We start from the raw sequence: 15,825 nt of genomic DNA, 5'->3' as shown, positions 1-15,825 counted from the left end.
GTGCTGGAGGAACCTTACTTCCTAACTGCTGCTTCTCAGGGAACCCGAGGTATCAGCCAACTATTACAAGCCTTTAGAGGACCTTGGACAAGGTCTCTCAGAAATCAGACTGTGGACAAGGAGTGCCTGGGTGGGGACTGACTGGAAATAGGATAGACCCAGCACCAGCTTCCCTCTGGCTCCTCTGGGCCCAGCACCTTGCATTTGGCTCCTTCAGCCTCGGAGCTTTGGTATCAAGTAGCCAGCTGGGTTCTACTCAATCCTGCACCCCAACACCAGTTGTCCCACTGGTTAGTGCAGAAAGGAATCCAAGAGACTGCCCACCTTGGTGACGGCAGCACAGTGCCTCCTGCCTCTTGGTAAAGGGGACTCAATCCTGATGACACACTGCACTGAGAGCCTTCTGTAATGCTGGCCACCCCTGCTCCACTCTCTCCTCCCTCTCCCCATCCCCCACCCAGGCTCCGAGCCTCTGAGGGACCAGGACTGTCTTCCTCATCTCTGCAGCACCCAGCACATGACCGTTGTAGGTGACTATCCAAGATTATTTCACTTTAAAACCACAGAATAAAAATGACATCTGAGCTTCTGGAAAAATGATAAGAGATTATCACTTATTAAGTTCTGTCTGTATACCAGACCCTTTACAAACCCTATCTAAATCAACTCCCTGTGGTAGACAAGGCCTTGTTTTAAAGATCAGGAAACAAACTAGTCTAGTGTGCTTCAGCGGGCAGGCTAGTCATGGGCCTGGGTCAGGACCCTTGCTCACCACCTATAACTGATTTTAACCTCTCTAAGCTTCAGTTTCTTCACATGCAAAATGAAACTAAGTTATCTACCTCAAAAGATTGTTTTAAGGATCGACTGAGATAATATCTGTAGAGCATTTATCACAGTGCCTGGCTCATAATAAATATTCAGTAAACATGTTAGTATCATTACTGTTGACCAAGATCTGAGAGCTGTACCTGTCTCTAAAACCAACAGCCCTTTCACATGCTTACACTGTCTCCTAGTCATGGAATTCATCCCAGTGTTTATACTATGTTCCTGGGCTGTGGAGACAGAGCCAGTATAATGAGATAAGAGAAGAAATACAAGCCTGTGTCTATGCAGAGAATAACTCAGTTTCCAGGGTCAGTTAAGGCCTGTTCAGTAAGGTAAGCCCACAGGCCTCACTTCCTAGAAGTAGTGGGACTTTGGTTTCTTGGGCTAATGCAGTCACGGAATTAAGCACCATGGTCAGCGGAGGACAGGAGAGAGACAAAAAGATGGAAGGAGTGTCCAGTGGAGGCGGGAGCCGAAAGAGGGTCAAATTCCCACTCCTGGATTCGAGGCATTACACCTGAGTGTGTCCTTCCTTTGCCTCCTAACATCCCTCTGGCTCTCTGGACCCATGTACTTCCCAGGCCGCCACACTCCAGCAGGGCATTCTCCAGGTGACCACTGAGCGGTGACTATGTGCTGTTGGGCCAGTCCCCAGTATCTAGCACCCATGCTCATCTCACCAGTTCCCACGCCCTCCTCCACAGACGCAATCTCTACCACACAGGGGGACCCTGAGGAAGAGAGTACTCTGGGAAAAGCAATAAGCAAGAGAAAGTTCCTCCTTGGCACAGAACCCCTAGGGATCAGGACCCCATGCAAATGTCCACAGTTTCACTTTCACGTTTGCAGTTAATCTTGGTGCCAAATTGAGCAAGATCACAAAAGGGGGGCAGAGGAGAGGGGCCACCAGTTCCCACAAAAGGGGGTTTCTGAGTAGCCAAATGCTGCCATGAGGAGAAAGGCAGCAATTTCATAGCAGGGAAAGCTGGGCTTAAAAGGAAAACATGTTTGAAAACCACAACTGTGAATGTCTTACTAGAGCAGTGAGGGCAGGAAGGGAATGGACCAAAGGCAGATACCACCCTCAGGGTGCTTTCGTCTTCTTTACCTCAGGAATAAACCGCTGGGTGGTGGGGAGGGAATTATAATGGGGCTAGAGATTCCCCCCAGCAGTGGTCTCCAAAGTGAGCACACAAGATGATTGACTGGGAAACAGAGAAGAATTAGTTGACCCCCCACACGGTCAAAAAATCCACATACAACTTTACAGTTGGCCCTCCGCACCTGCAGATTCAACCAACTGCAGATCGTGTAGTATGTGTTTATTGGAAAAAATCTGCATATAAGTGGATCTGCACAGCTCAAACCGTGATGTTCAAGGGTCAACTGTATTGGTACATCCTTTCATATTTATTTTAATATCCTTTTTCATTTCTAATTTTGAGTGTTTTGTAATATATATAACAAACTAATATAGTAACTGATATAGTAAATAACTGCTAAGCAAATGAATGTAACCTGGAGATGCATGCTCAAAAATTTATCAAGAGTTTTGAATTTCCCTCAACAGCATTTTAAAAAACAAATCTATTAATTCATATAGGACACTAATTCTTACTGGCTTTTCTCTAGTTAAATCCAATAAAGTACCACTATTTCCCAAGGAGCCTCATCTCCCACCTGTACACCTAAAGAGATCTTCCTGAGACTAGGCTGGACTCATGGCTTGGCTGTGACACTGGGGATTTCTGAGAACTTGGGTCATAGTGCTGTTCCTGCTGTCTCAACAATGTACCAAGAGAACACTGTATACCTGACATCCCAGGTGATGACAAATATCCAAAATGCAAGTTCCCCTGGCTTGAGCAGGAAGAAGATCTACAGAGGCTGGCGCTTCACTCTGCTGAGGAGTGGCCTACCTCTGCTCAGCCCCACGGGCCTCCATAGTGCTCAGAATCCACAGAGCTCCTGTGATACCGTGTCAATGCCAAGGTGGCAGGGAATTCAGTATCCCTGAGTAGCTACTCTGTGTTATTGGGAATGCTGAATCAGCAAGTCCTGGGACACCAATCTCTTATTTTGCTTTATATTCCTAGTAGCTGACCAATGGGTTGACACAGTAGGTATTCAATAAACACTCGCTGAGGGCTTCCCTGGTGGCACAGTGGTTTAAAAGTCCGCCTGCCGATGCAGGGGACGCGGGTTCGTGCCTCGGTCCAGGAAGATCCCACATGCCGTGGAGCGGCTGGACCTGTGAGCCATGGCTGCTAAGCCTGCGCATCCAGAGCCTGTGCTCCACAACGGGAGAGGCCGCAACAGTGAGAGGCCTGCGTACCGCAAAAAAACCCAAACCAAACAAAAAAAAACCCACTCACTGAATTAATGAGTAAGTAGTTTTTGATTGCTAAATCACAGAATTCAAAATCAAAAGAAAAAGTGACTTCCACCCAGAACCACTGCTATTGCCCCCTTGCTCATTTGAGGGCATTAGCATGGTAACTAGAAAGAGATGTCCACCACCCATAAAAGTATCCTATCATGCATTCCATATTCAAATGTATATGCTTTTTTAATCCTGTTTTTAGCCACTGTTCTTTCTTTTAGGCAACAATCAAGAATGGACATACTTGCAAATGAATATACTGGTTGACTGACTTTTAAGCATCTGCACAGCTCCCCAGATGGGAACTATCCTGCATGTACAGAAAATAACAACCACATTGTTGTTCACTGTCAGAAACCAAGGGAGTGGAGCCTTCTCTACACAGCTGCTGGTAGATCTCATTTAGAAACACAGTTAAAGCAGGTACAGAACTTTTATTTGCATGTTACACCCCATTAACTTATCTCTGAATTAGCTGAGATGATAAAGTATTAATTATTACAGTGTAAAAAAATAAGAACATTTTTACAAGTTACTGCAATAATACAACTATTTTATTAAACATATGAATGTACTTATTTTGTACAAAACACATCTTTCTCTCTGCCCCATGAAGCCACCATTCTAGAACCCCATGCTTATAAAAACACACTTTGGGCAGCAATTATGACAATGTGAAAGAAAGTGCAATTCTGAAAGTAACAACACATAACCATATAACCACATAACCAAAGTGGAGAACAAAAACAGGCAGAGGTTAGTGGGCTTTGTGGCTAGCTCTCTGCTGACAGGCCCTAGTCCTGCTCTTAATAGGAAACAATTTAGGAATAAAGACTCCTGAGTATTATTTAAGTAATACCGCCCAACCCTCTTGGTAGCATTCCTCTTCCAATTCCATTTATCCTGATATTGTAACTAACTAATTTGTAAGTTCTTTAAGAAATTCCGCCCTGGTTTACATCCCTGTCAGTTGCCCATATCCCTCTGAGCTTCAAAAACACAGAAGAGTAGTAAGTTTCAAAAGGATGTCAATTGAAACCTTTTATAGATGAAACCTACTTCCTAGAAGTCAACCTACCAAATATATGCACAGCTGGAGACGAGAGACTGCGTAAAAAGTCCAGCTGGAAGATATCTCGGGTACCCAATTAGATCCAGTTATTCTGCATCTGTGGATTTAAAATGATCATCATCCACAGTGGAATAGATGTGTCCCTCGTTGCTTAGAAAATCCACAGCTTGCCTAGAAAGAAAGAAAAAACCAAATGCAGAAGAAAGGAAACTGCCTTTTGGATATGGCCAAATATGTAAACTTTACTCATTTCCCTACTTTCTATCTTAGCTGACAAGAATTCATGGCCATTTTGCTCATGGAAGGCTCTTGCAGGGAGAAACACCAGTAAAATTACAAAACTGAGGTAATCCTTGGAGACAAAGGCTTTAGGGCTGCCTGGGATGCCTCTCCCAAGTTGTGTAAAGCAAAGAAAATAGGACCTCACTTAAATACCAGTCTAAGCAAACTGAAACCAGGATCTAAAGCTATAGTTCCGGTTGCATATAATGTCTCCCAGTATAAACAGCTATATAAAAAAAATAGCTCCTCACTCATCCACTGACCCTCTCATTCCCCTCTGGGAAATCAAGTTGCAAGAAGAAAAGGAAACGTCTTTCTAGAAATGGTATGACACCTTCAAACCCTTAGAGGCCCTCAGGGTCAGTGTCAGTAACATATTTAATAAGAGTAACAATTTATAGAGCACCTACTATTGTGACAGAAATTCTGCACCTCACCATCACAGTAACTCTAAGATAGGAATTATTATCCTCATCTTATAGGACAGGAAATGGAATTAGACCTGAGTATTCTTTTCTATCGAGACCTAGAATATTAACTAATTTATAGTAACAACTATCACAAACACCGTAATACTCAGTTTGTTTGATTAGTTCATTAGAATCAGGAAGCTGCTTGTCTAACAGGTTATCAGGACAAGGATGTTGGAAGGACTGTCTAATGGCTTCAGGTCCAGATAGCCTGAGGAACACTGCACAGTGGGGACAGCAACGCCAATGCAAATGTACACCCGAGGACTAGGAGCTTAGGATCTCATTCCTCCAGACTAAATTCCACGAGAGGTATCTGATCAATTTTTGCTCAAAATTACATCCCTTGCACATAATGGTACTTAGTATTTGCTGAATGAAAAATGAATGAGTGAAGTGACAGGCAGCACCATCTTTGTGAGTCCTTTTTCTATTTTTCCATGACTGAACAACTTCGCTTTTGTTAGTCAACAGTTATTTTTTTTTACAATTTTTTAAACTTACTTCTCACTACCGGGAAATCCTGGTGAGGGGAAAAGGGTACAATTTTGGAGCCCTAGTTCACAGAAACCAAATACTCACTTGATGGAGACTACGGTCATGTGTTGGAGCTGATTCTTGAGATCCTGAAAGTTCAATCCTTCAGGCCTTGGGCAAGCCTTAATCAAATTCAGTACCTGAAGATTCAAATCAGAAAGATTTTAGCAACTACTCTGAATCAGCTCCCCTATGTAAGCCAGAATCCCTTTATAGGAAAGAAATGAGTCAGGTACTTAGCACCATTAAGGAAGTAACATAATTTACAACTGACTGTGTCTTGCATGTCTGGAGCCACTCAGCTGTTTACCTGGTTCTGGGCCACACTGAGGCCATTTGCTGGCATGAAGTTATTCCCACCGAAGTTCCCAGCTTCACCCATTCCTGGATTGCTGACAGGTGCTCTCCCTGCTGAGGGCTGAATTAAGAAATAAGTTTACAACATCAGTAAATTCACCAATTTAAACACAGTCCTTGCTCTTTTAAACAGCTTAATAAGTAGTTTACAAAAAAACAATTTAAGCAGGTTTTTTTTTTTTTTGGCTGCGCCACACGGCTTGTGGGATCTTAGTTCCCTGACTGGGGATTGAACCCAGGCCGTGTGAAAGCGTGGTTAGAGTCCTAACCACTGGACTGCCAGGGAATTCCCTAAGCAGAGTTTTCCCAATAACAACTGCTTCCCTTGGAAAGGACAGCTATTATCTAATGAGTATTTCATAGGAAGATAAAGTCATTCTCTGAAGCATATCATATCAAACAGAGAGAAAGGTACTTCCTGGACCCTCCTTTTCTTTTGTGATGTGACAGGAACCAGAGGAAAAATAGCACTCAGAAGAAAATTACTGAGATCTGCTATAGTGTTATCTACCTCTGGTGCTTCAATCATGCAAGCATTTACTGAGTGTCAACTAGGCATGAAGCATTACAAGGAGAGAAAAGGAGACATAGTTCTCATTACCCTCTTCTTTTCTTCTTTTTTACCACCACACTTTTAAAAAATAATAGATTGATAGTCACTGTTTACATCTCCCAGCACTATTTGGATTCTCTCCAAATACACCTCTGAAACTGTTCTCACCAAACTTACCAAGGCTTATCAACCAACACAGCCAGTAATCCCTTTCAGTCCTCATAACACTTGACCTCTCAGAAGCAGACACTGCTGACCACACCCCTCTTGAAATGTACCCCCCCCCTTTTTTTTTTTGCGGTACGCGGGCCTCTCACTGCTGTGGCCTCTCCCGTTGCAGAGCACAGGCTCCGGATGCGCAGGCTCAGCGGCCATGGCTCACGGGCCTAGCCGCTCCGCGGCATGTGGGATCTTCCCGGACCGGGGCACGAACCCGTGTCCCCTGCATCGGCAGGCGGACTCTCAACCACTACACCACCAGGGAAGCCCCGAAACGTACTCCTCTTTAGGCTTCCTGACACCATATTCTTCTGGTTCTCCGCTTAATTTTCAAACTATACCTTCTCAGTATCCCTTCTCAGCCTCTTTGTCTACCTGTCTTCCAAAAAGCTGACAGTTCCCTCAGGATTTCACCCCAGACCTCCTCCGAGGCCACAAATCCTTGTTCCCAACCATCTACTGAAGACCTCCACTTAGCTATCTCACGCACTTCAAAATCAAGTTCACTACTTTCCTCCCCAAATCTGCTTGCCCTGGTATATTCCATTTCTATTAGTAAGTCCAAGCCCAGTCCTGTAGACCTCAGCCATCTTTGAGTCTCCACTTGCTCACCTCCCACAGTCTGTCACCACAGCCCATCACCACAGCCCATTAATACAAAGTTCAGCGGCTCGAATTGATCCTCATCACCCCTGGTCTCCTGACTGGTGTCTCAGCTGCAAGTCTCTCCTACTCCAATCAACCCTCCTCACTGCTCCAAGTAATAACTTCTGATCATGTCTCTCCTCCACTTAAAAGCTTTCAGCTGGCTCCCCCTGCCTGTGAAAATAATATAAAACTCCTGGATATCAGACCTACCTACCTACCTACCTACCTAACTAGACATCAAAGTCTGTTTTTATTTTTGACCACCCCCTTTCAACACAGGGAATTCTTGCCAGTCACACACATGCCTCTGACACCTTATTCCATGTCTGGAATGCTCCTCCCCTCATCTGCCTGGGAAACACTCTTCTCATCCTTCAAAGCCCAACTTAATTGTCACTGCCTTTGTGAAGACTTCCCTGACATCCCCCTAGGCCAAAGTTAGTTGTGTTCTTCCTTCTTGGCTCTCACAGCATTTGGCCCATTCCCTCTCATAGTAGCCATCACACTGTTTGCCTGTCACTTTCCCCCATAAGCCCCTTCAGCTTTGCACAGTGACTGGTGGGCAGCAGGTGCTCAGTCAATGTTTAATTTATTGAACTGAATAAAGATGACAAAAGATTAAATACGTTAAATACTCATTACAAGTAAAAGAGCATTGTGGAAGCTCATCGGTGAAATCCCATGCAGTCAAGAGACTCATTCATTCAACAAATGTTCATTCAACAAATGTTCATTAGGACTTCCCTGGTGGTGCAGTGGTTAAGAATCTGCCTGCCAGTGCAGGGGACACGGGTTCGAGCCCTGGTCCGGGAAGACCCCACATGCCGTGGAGCAACTAAGCCCGCATGCCACAGCTACTGAACCTGTGTCCTAGTGCCCCTGTGCCACAACTACTGAGCCCACATGCCACAACTACTGAAGCCCGCACGCCTAGAGCCCGTGCTCCACAACAAGAGAAGTCACCACAATGAGAAGCCTGCGCACCACAATGAAGAGTAGCCCCCGCTCACCGCAACTGGAGAAAGCCCGTGCACAGCAAGGAAGACCCAACGCAGACAAAAAAAAAAAGTTCATTAAATGCCAATGCTTCGAGGTCATTAAAAAAAAAAACCAAAATTCAGTCATGGTCTCTTGTTTTCAAGCAAGATAGCTAGATGCCTTCATGTTGCTTGCTGGTGAAACAGAAGTCCTATTTTATGATCCAGTAATACTGAACTGAACGCTATTTCTTCCCTGGATACCTCTGCTGAAATGACCTCATGTTCTGCTCCAGGTGCGCCCCTGCTCCCATATGTGTATTTTAAGACTTGGTTTAGGCATCACCTACTCCAGGAGGCCCTTCTTGATGTCCAGGTCAGGACAGGAAACTCTTCTCTGTGGTTCAACAGCACCCTGCACTTGCCACTCCTCACTGCTTAAGTGATCTGAACCCTCAATGCTTAAGGCAGACTCTTTGAGGGAAAGGATTATTTTATTTACTCCTCCATATAACTGTCTATACTCACAGCTCCCACCCATCCTCACTTTAAAACCATTTTTATCACAGAACATTTGATACATATGTACAGGTTATGAAGTATAGTCATAAAATAAACACCCTAAGCTTTCTACCCAGTCCCATTCTTTTTAACCCACATTTCCCCTAACCGCTGCTGAAGCCTCTCTTCTGAAGATCCACGTTTCCAAATCCGACAGACCTCTCTCATCACCTTACTTGACTTCTAGGCAGCATTCTACAGTTGAACTCCACTCCCTCCTTAAAGTACTCTTTTCAGAATATTCTACAGAATCACACTTCCTGATTTTCCTCCTGCCCAACTGGCAACTTCTTTGACTTGCTCTGGCTCCTGCTGTGCTTCCAGACTCCTAAAGGCTAGTGTCTCAGAGCTTAGGTCTCTTACCTCTTAACTCACTAGTTACCTCGTCTCATCCGAGGCTTTAAATACCATCCACACAATGACTCCCAATGCTCCCTCTCTACCCTTGACCTCTCCTTTGAGTCCCAGCCTTACACAGTCAACCGTCCATTCTGGTCTCCATTTGGGTGTCTGACATGTCGCATTTGCTAAGTCCAGAACAGAACTCTGGAGTTTACCCTTCAAACCTGCTAGCTCCATCTAGTTACTCAAGCCCCAAACCTAGGAGTTATTTTTGAACCCTCTCTTTTCTTTATATCCTGTATCTAAACCATTAAGTCCTGTCAGCTCTACCTTCGAAATGTATTAGAATCCAACCACTTCTTACCCAGCTGCTGCTACCATTCCCCAGAATTACTTCTGTTGCTATTGTTGGTGCCTCATAGTCTACTCTCCACACAGCAGCTCAAGTGAGCTTTTAAAAAGGTAAATCAGACCACATCACTTCCTTAGTCAAAACCTTCTAAAGGTTTAGTGTCAATTAGAAAAAAGTAATCCTTACTATGGCCTACAAAGCCCTACATGATTGGGGTCTCGCTCCCTTGCCTACATCCCTGTACCACCTCCCCTGCCATTTGCTTCACTCCAGACAGTCTGGCCTTCTTGCTGGTCTCAAGTATGCCAAGCTCGTTCCAGTCTCATGGCTTCTGACACCGCTGCTTGGAATGTTCTTCTCTCATTTAAAATTATACCATTCTTATTCCCTCCATCACTGTCTTCTCCTACTCTGCTTAATTTCAGAGTACCTATAACTACCTAAAATTATATATTTGTTTTCTTGTTGATGGTCCATTTCTCTCAAGAATATAAATTTGAGAGCAGACACTTTACCCATCTTGTTCACTGCTATATTCCCAGGGCCTAGAATAACGATTGGCATATACTAGGCTCAATAAATTGAATGAATTTATCTTCGTATCCCCAGGGCTTAGTGAAGTGCTTGGCACAAAACAAGAGGCAACAGCTCCAGTCCCTCCTACTGTAACCAGTCTCCCACCTTGCCACCAGAATCATCTAAGGGCACTCTAATACTCAGATCAGCAAACCCATTATGTGGTCCTAGATGGACTTGCCAAACTGAATTTGTACCACAGAAAATGTTGAGAAATTTCGATAGGAAGCAAGAAATATAATTGCAGGGACAAAATAATGGTGCACAAATTATCCTGTTTAGCCAATAGGTTGGAAGGAAAGCAGCAAAATGCTATCTTAGTTGGGGTTTTTATCTGAATATGGGCTGAAAATCCTGAAGCTAAGAGCTCAGCCAATAATTATGTGTCTACACTTGAAGCTTGTCTTGGCCTCAGCCATCCAAGCCACTGGGGTTAGAGGAACTTGTCATTTTGAGAGGAAAGTGTTTCATCAGGAATAAAATAACACAGCAAAGCTCATGGAGAAAATTTTTTTTGAGGACTGAATGATGCCTTTCTTGTGGCTCCATCTTCAAAATGTCAAGGAAATCAAAGCTGGAGCACAGAAGTGGTTTAGGTTTTTTCAGGGAAGAGAAAAAACGACGAGAATGAAGCTGCTCACCTGGCTGTTAGACTTGTTGAGCATCATGTGTGCATTGACTACTTCCAGAATATGTGTGGTGAACTCATTCATATCCTCCAGGGGCATGATCTTAAAGGCTACCAGGCTTTTCTTGTTCTATTAAAATAAAGAGAGAAATGTGAACAAAGAATGAGCACATTCAAGTCAATTTCAGGTCAAAACATTGTGGCTCTTTTCTTGGTTATAGTATTTTACTAACTGAGGAAAATGTGTTATATACTGAAAATTTTTAACTCAGAGTTAATCCAAATAGTCAATGAAATATAGTCAAAAGAACAAAACTAGCACAGAGATGTTCAATGACTTTCCCAAGGTTATACAACCAGAGTCTAGCCTCCAAATCCAGTGTCTGCCTTCTACACCTAATGAATGCCATAGATGGCAACTGTAGGCTGAGATCTTGTTCTTTCTCTACCTTTCTGTTTGTTTTATATTGAGGAAACCCATTATTTCCTTTTGAAGAAGAAAATAATGAAATAACTTCAATATAACTCCCATTAGACACAGAGACTTACTAAGTCTTGAGTATCCTAAACTTAGGCATGACCCCAGAAACTGCTTCATGCAGATACATTTTAACTGTCGTTTTTTCCCTGACTTTACCTGAAAAGATCTCAGATGACCAGCCACTTTCACATATGTTTCTGGAGGAACCACAGTGTTTTCACTGCTGGCATCCTAACAGAAAAAATACAAACACACCACTTAGGTTTTAGTGATGCTGGTGAAAGCCTCTTCAAAATTTCTAAATTATGTACAGAAAGAGAAAGTTACAAAGTAAGAGCTAAAGGATCCTAATGTAGCACTACCTAGTTTGCCCTGCCTTTTAGAATTTAATTTTTAAAAAATAAAACCAGGAATTAGAATAAAAATATCCAAGTTCTATGTTATGTACATCAAAAAACAAGCAAACAATTATGGCACTCTCATTCAGTGCTCTTAGGCACACAACTTTCAGGTGGACATACTTATTGGCATAACAACTGTACTTTCAGAAATTTAAGAAAATAAAGAACATGTATTAAGATTTAGCTTTAATATGGTCAACTAATCTATGACAAAGGAGACAAGGATATACAATGGAGGAAAGACAGTTGCTTCAATAAGTGGTGCTGGGAAAACTGGACAGCTACATGTAAAAGAATGAAATTAGAACACTCCCTAACACCATACACAAAAATAAACTCAAAATGGATTAAAGACCTAAATGTAAAGCCAGACACTATAAAACTCTTAGAGGAAAACATAGGAAGAACACTCTTTGACATAAATCACAGCAAGTTCTTTTTTGATCGACCTCCTAGAGAAATGGAAATAAAAACAAAAATAAACAAATGGGACCTAATGAAACTTCAAAGCTTTTGCAAAGCAAAGGAAACTACAAACAAGACGAAAAGACAACCCTCAGAATGGGAGAAAATATTTGCAAACGAAAGATTCATCTCCAAAATATATAAACAGCTCATGCAGCTCAATATTAAAAAAACAAACAACCCAATCCAAAAATGGGCAGAAGACCTAAATAGACATTTCTCCAAAGAAGACATACAGATGGCCAAGACGCACATGAAAAGTTGCTCAACATCACTAATTATTAGAGAAATGCAAATCAAAACTACAATGAGGTATCACCTCACACCAGTTAGAATGGGTATCATCAGAAAACCTAAAACAACAAATGCTGGAGAGGGTGTGGAGAAAAGGGAACCCTCTTGCACTGTTGGTGGGAATGTAAATTGATACAGCCACTATGGAGAACAGTATGGAGGTTCCTTCAAAACCTAAAAATAGAATTACCATATGACCCAGCAATCCCACTACTGGGCATATACCCAGAGAAAACCATAATTCAAAAAGACACATGCACCCTAGTGTTCATTGCAGCACTATTTATAAGAGCCAGGTCATGGAAGCAACCTAAATGCCCACAGATAGACGAATGGATAAAGAAGATGTGGTACATATATACAATGGAATATTACTCAGACATAAAAATGAACGAAATTGGGTTATGTGTAGAGATGTGGATGGATCTAGAGACTGTCACACAGAGTGAAGTAAGAAAGAGAAAAACAAATATCATATATTAACGTGTATATGTGGAACCTAGAAAAATGGTACAGATGAACTGGTTTGCAGGGCAGAAACTGAGACACAGATGTAGAGAGCAAATGTATGGACACCAAGGGGGGAAAGTGGCTGGGGGATGGGTAGTGGTGTGATGAATTGGGCGATTGGGATTGACATGTTTGGTGGGAATGTAAATTGATAGACAACTAATAAGAACCTGCTGTATAGGGCTTCCCTGGTGGCGCAGTGGTTGTGGGTCTGCCTGCTGATGCAGGGGATGTGGGTTTGTGCCCCGGTCCGGGAGGATCTCGTGAGATCCTCCCGGTCCGGGAGGATCTCACGTGCCGCGGAGCGGCTGGGCCCGTGAGCCGTGGCCGCTGAGCCTGCACGTCTGGAGCCTGTGCTCCGCAAAGGGAGAGGCCAAAACAGTGAGAGGCCCATGTACCGCTTAAAAAAAAAAAAAAAAAAAAAAAAAAGAACCTGCTGTATAAAAAAATAAATAAAATAAAATTCTAAAAAAGAAGATTTAGCTTTAGGAGTATTCATCACAGCATAGTTCTGAATACTAAAACATTTAAAACAACCTACATATCCAACAAAAGGTGCACATTCGTATAATGGATTAGTTTATACTGCTGCAAATGATAAGGCAGAATTCTATTCATTGTCCGTGAAGACCTGCTGTGACTCATGGAAAAAAGCTTATTTCCCACAAGGGGAAACATACACATCAAAACGTTAACAAAAGTTAACTTGGATAATTATAAATGATTTTAATATTTCTTTTTGGGTTTTCTAGACTATGTACCTATTATTTATAAGAAAAATACATAAGCTGACTCAAAGCTCTTTTTGATTATAAAATACATGACTATAAAAAAACTAGAATATAGAATCTATGTGTTTAAAAATAAAAAACACCCCAATTCCCATTACCTGGAGATTATCAACTATTTGCATTTCACTCTACCTATTATTTTACATAGCTGTATATATACCACAGATAAAAGTTTGTATTCGCTCAAAGAACATTTCAAAACAACTTGGAACTAACACATTATAAATCAACTATACTGCAATAAAAATTAAAAACAAACAAACACTTGCAAAAAGTAAAGCTGGATCTATACTTCTCTCCTCATTTCATTATAAAAAGACTTAATCATAGAGATATAAAAAGAAACCACAGAAATTATAGAAGGAAACATGAATTGAAAAATAATCTGAAACAAGGAAAAGCTTTTCAAAGTCAAAAGACAAACTACAGAAATCATATAATTATGATAAGAGGTTAATATTTTTCAGCCTCTTGCAAACAAAAATAAATAACCAAACATTCCTGGGGAATCAAAGGACTTAGACAACTAAAAATACCCCCACAAATTAACACTGAACAAAGTTAAAAAAAAAAATCCAATCTCACTAAAACCAAAGAATTACACATAAAAAATGAGAAAATTCTCAATGACAAGACTGTATTTTTAAACTATGATACAAAAATTTAAGACTCATAAAACCTACTGTTAGGGTGTGGAGAACTAATGGGGAACTCTCATGCACTAAGTAAACTGGTACCTTTACGGAAGGCAATAAAAAATGTAAAAACGTAAATGTAAGATTAACCGAAAAAGAAAGTAGAAACATGTAAAATGTGTATTTCCTTCAGAAAACCTAGTTTAAATTGATCTTAAGGAGATTATCTCAATCATGAAAAGATGTACACAAAGATACTCACCGCTGCATTGTCCATAATAACAAATGACGGAAATAAGCTAAATGTTTCCTGACTGGGTCTATAAGTAAGGGATGATATATCCTCATGATGGAATAGGCAGTCACCAAAATTGATGATGTAAATTTGTATTTATTGACATTAAGACATCAGTTCCACTACATAGTTTTGAGCGAAAAGAGCAGATTACAGAGCAGTTGCATATCACATTATCCTTTATGTAAAACTGTAAGCATACAACTCATAAATGTACAGATATGCAGAGAGAAATGTCTGAAAGGGTATTTCCCAAAATGTGTTGTAACAGTAGTCATCTTTGGGATGTGGGATTTCAGGGGATCTTTAAATGTTTATAAGTGAGCACCATACATTTTGTATGAGCATGCAGTATTAGGCATCTCTAGTAACTACCTTCCCCCTTGATGGCAGGGACTGTGTCTTTTGCATTCTTTGTCTACCTGGAACCAAGCAGTCTGGTTCAGAATCAGTACTCCAATAATAACTGTTGAATGAATTCTCCTGTATTTTTCTGAGGTCCAAAAAATAAAGAATGAATAACTGTCAAGTTAATTCTTCACAGACGACTTGTGGTTTTTGAAGTGAAAATAGCATACAAAGTATGCATTATCCAAATGTTCTATAATGAATGTATTTTAAAAACAACATAAAAAACCAAGAGGCCTCTGCCCAATTAAAAAATAAAAAGGGGGCTTCCCTGGTGGCATAGTGGTTAAGAATCTGCCTGCCAATGCAGGGGACACAGGTTCGATCCCTGGCCCAGGAAGATCCCACATGCTGTGAAGCAACTAAGCCCGTGTACCACAACTACTGAGCCTGTGCTCTGGAGTCCATGAGCCACAACTACTGAGCCCACATGCCACAGTTACTGAATCCCATGTGCCTAGAGCCCGTGCTCTGAACAAGAGAAGCCACATGAGAAACCCATGCATCACAACAAAGAGTAGCTCCCGCTTGCGCAACTAGAGAAAGCCCGCCCACAGCAACAAAGACCTAACACAGCTAAATAAATAAATAAATTTTTAAAAATAAATAAAATAATTTAAAAAAATAAAAAGGGTAAAAGGAATATATTTTCTTTAAGTCTATTTTCTCCATGTTTATACGTACACTCATATACATGTTGCTTTGCAAAAATGGGGCCACACCATGCATACTACCTTTTTTTTTTTTTTTTTTTTTT

At 41.6% G+C, this 15,825-nt stretch overlaps 1 protein-coding gene across 1 annotated transcript in view; it reads right to left on the bottom strand.

Annotated features, from left to right (window-relative positions):
• Positions 1-4,372: 4,372 nt before the first annotated feature.
• Positions 4,373-15,825, bottom strand: part of RPA2 (replication protein A2) — a 17,928-nt gene continuing 6,475 nt past the window's right edge. The window contains exons 5-9 of the mRNA XM_007459072.1: positions 11,426-11,500; positions 10,802-10,918; positions 5,886-5,993; positions 5,621-5,715; positions 4,373-4,457 (exon numbers count right to left, since the gene is read on the bottom strand). Coding sequence (XP_007459134.1) covers positions 4,373-4,457; positions 5,621-5,715; positions 5,886-5,993; positions 10,802-10,918; positions 11,426-11,500 — 480 coding nt within the window. The remainder of the gene's footprint in view (positions 4,458-5,620; positions 5,716-5,885; positions 5,994-10,801; positions 10,919-11,425; positions 11,501-15,825) is intronic.

This window comes from Lipotes vexillifer, unplaced genomic scaffold (assembly GCF_000442215.2).
Source record: "Lipotes vexillifer unplaced genomic scaffold, Lipotes_vexillifer_v1.1 scaffold496, whole genome shotgun sequence".
NCBI classification, from domain to species: domain Eukaryota; kingdom Metazoa; phylum Chordata; class Mammalia; order Artiodactyla; family Lipotidae; genus Lipotes; species Lipotes vexillifer.
Note: the sequence above shows the minus strand (reverse complement) of the source record. Positions and strands in the feature narration are given on the sequence as shown.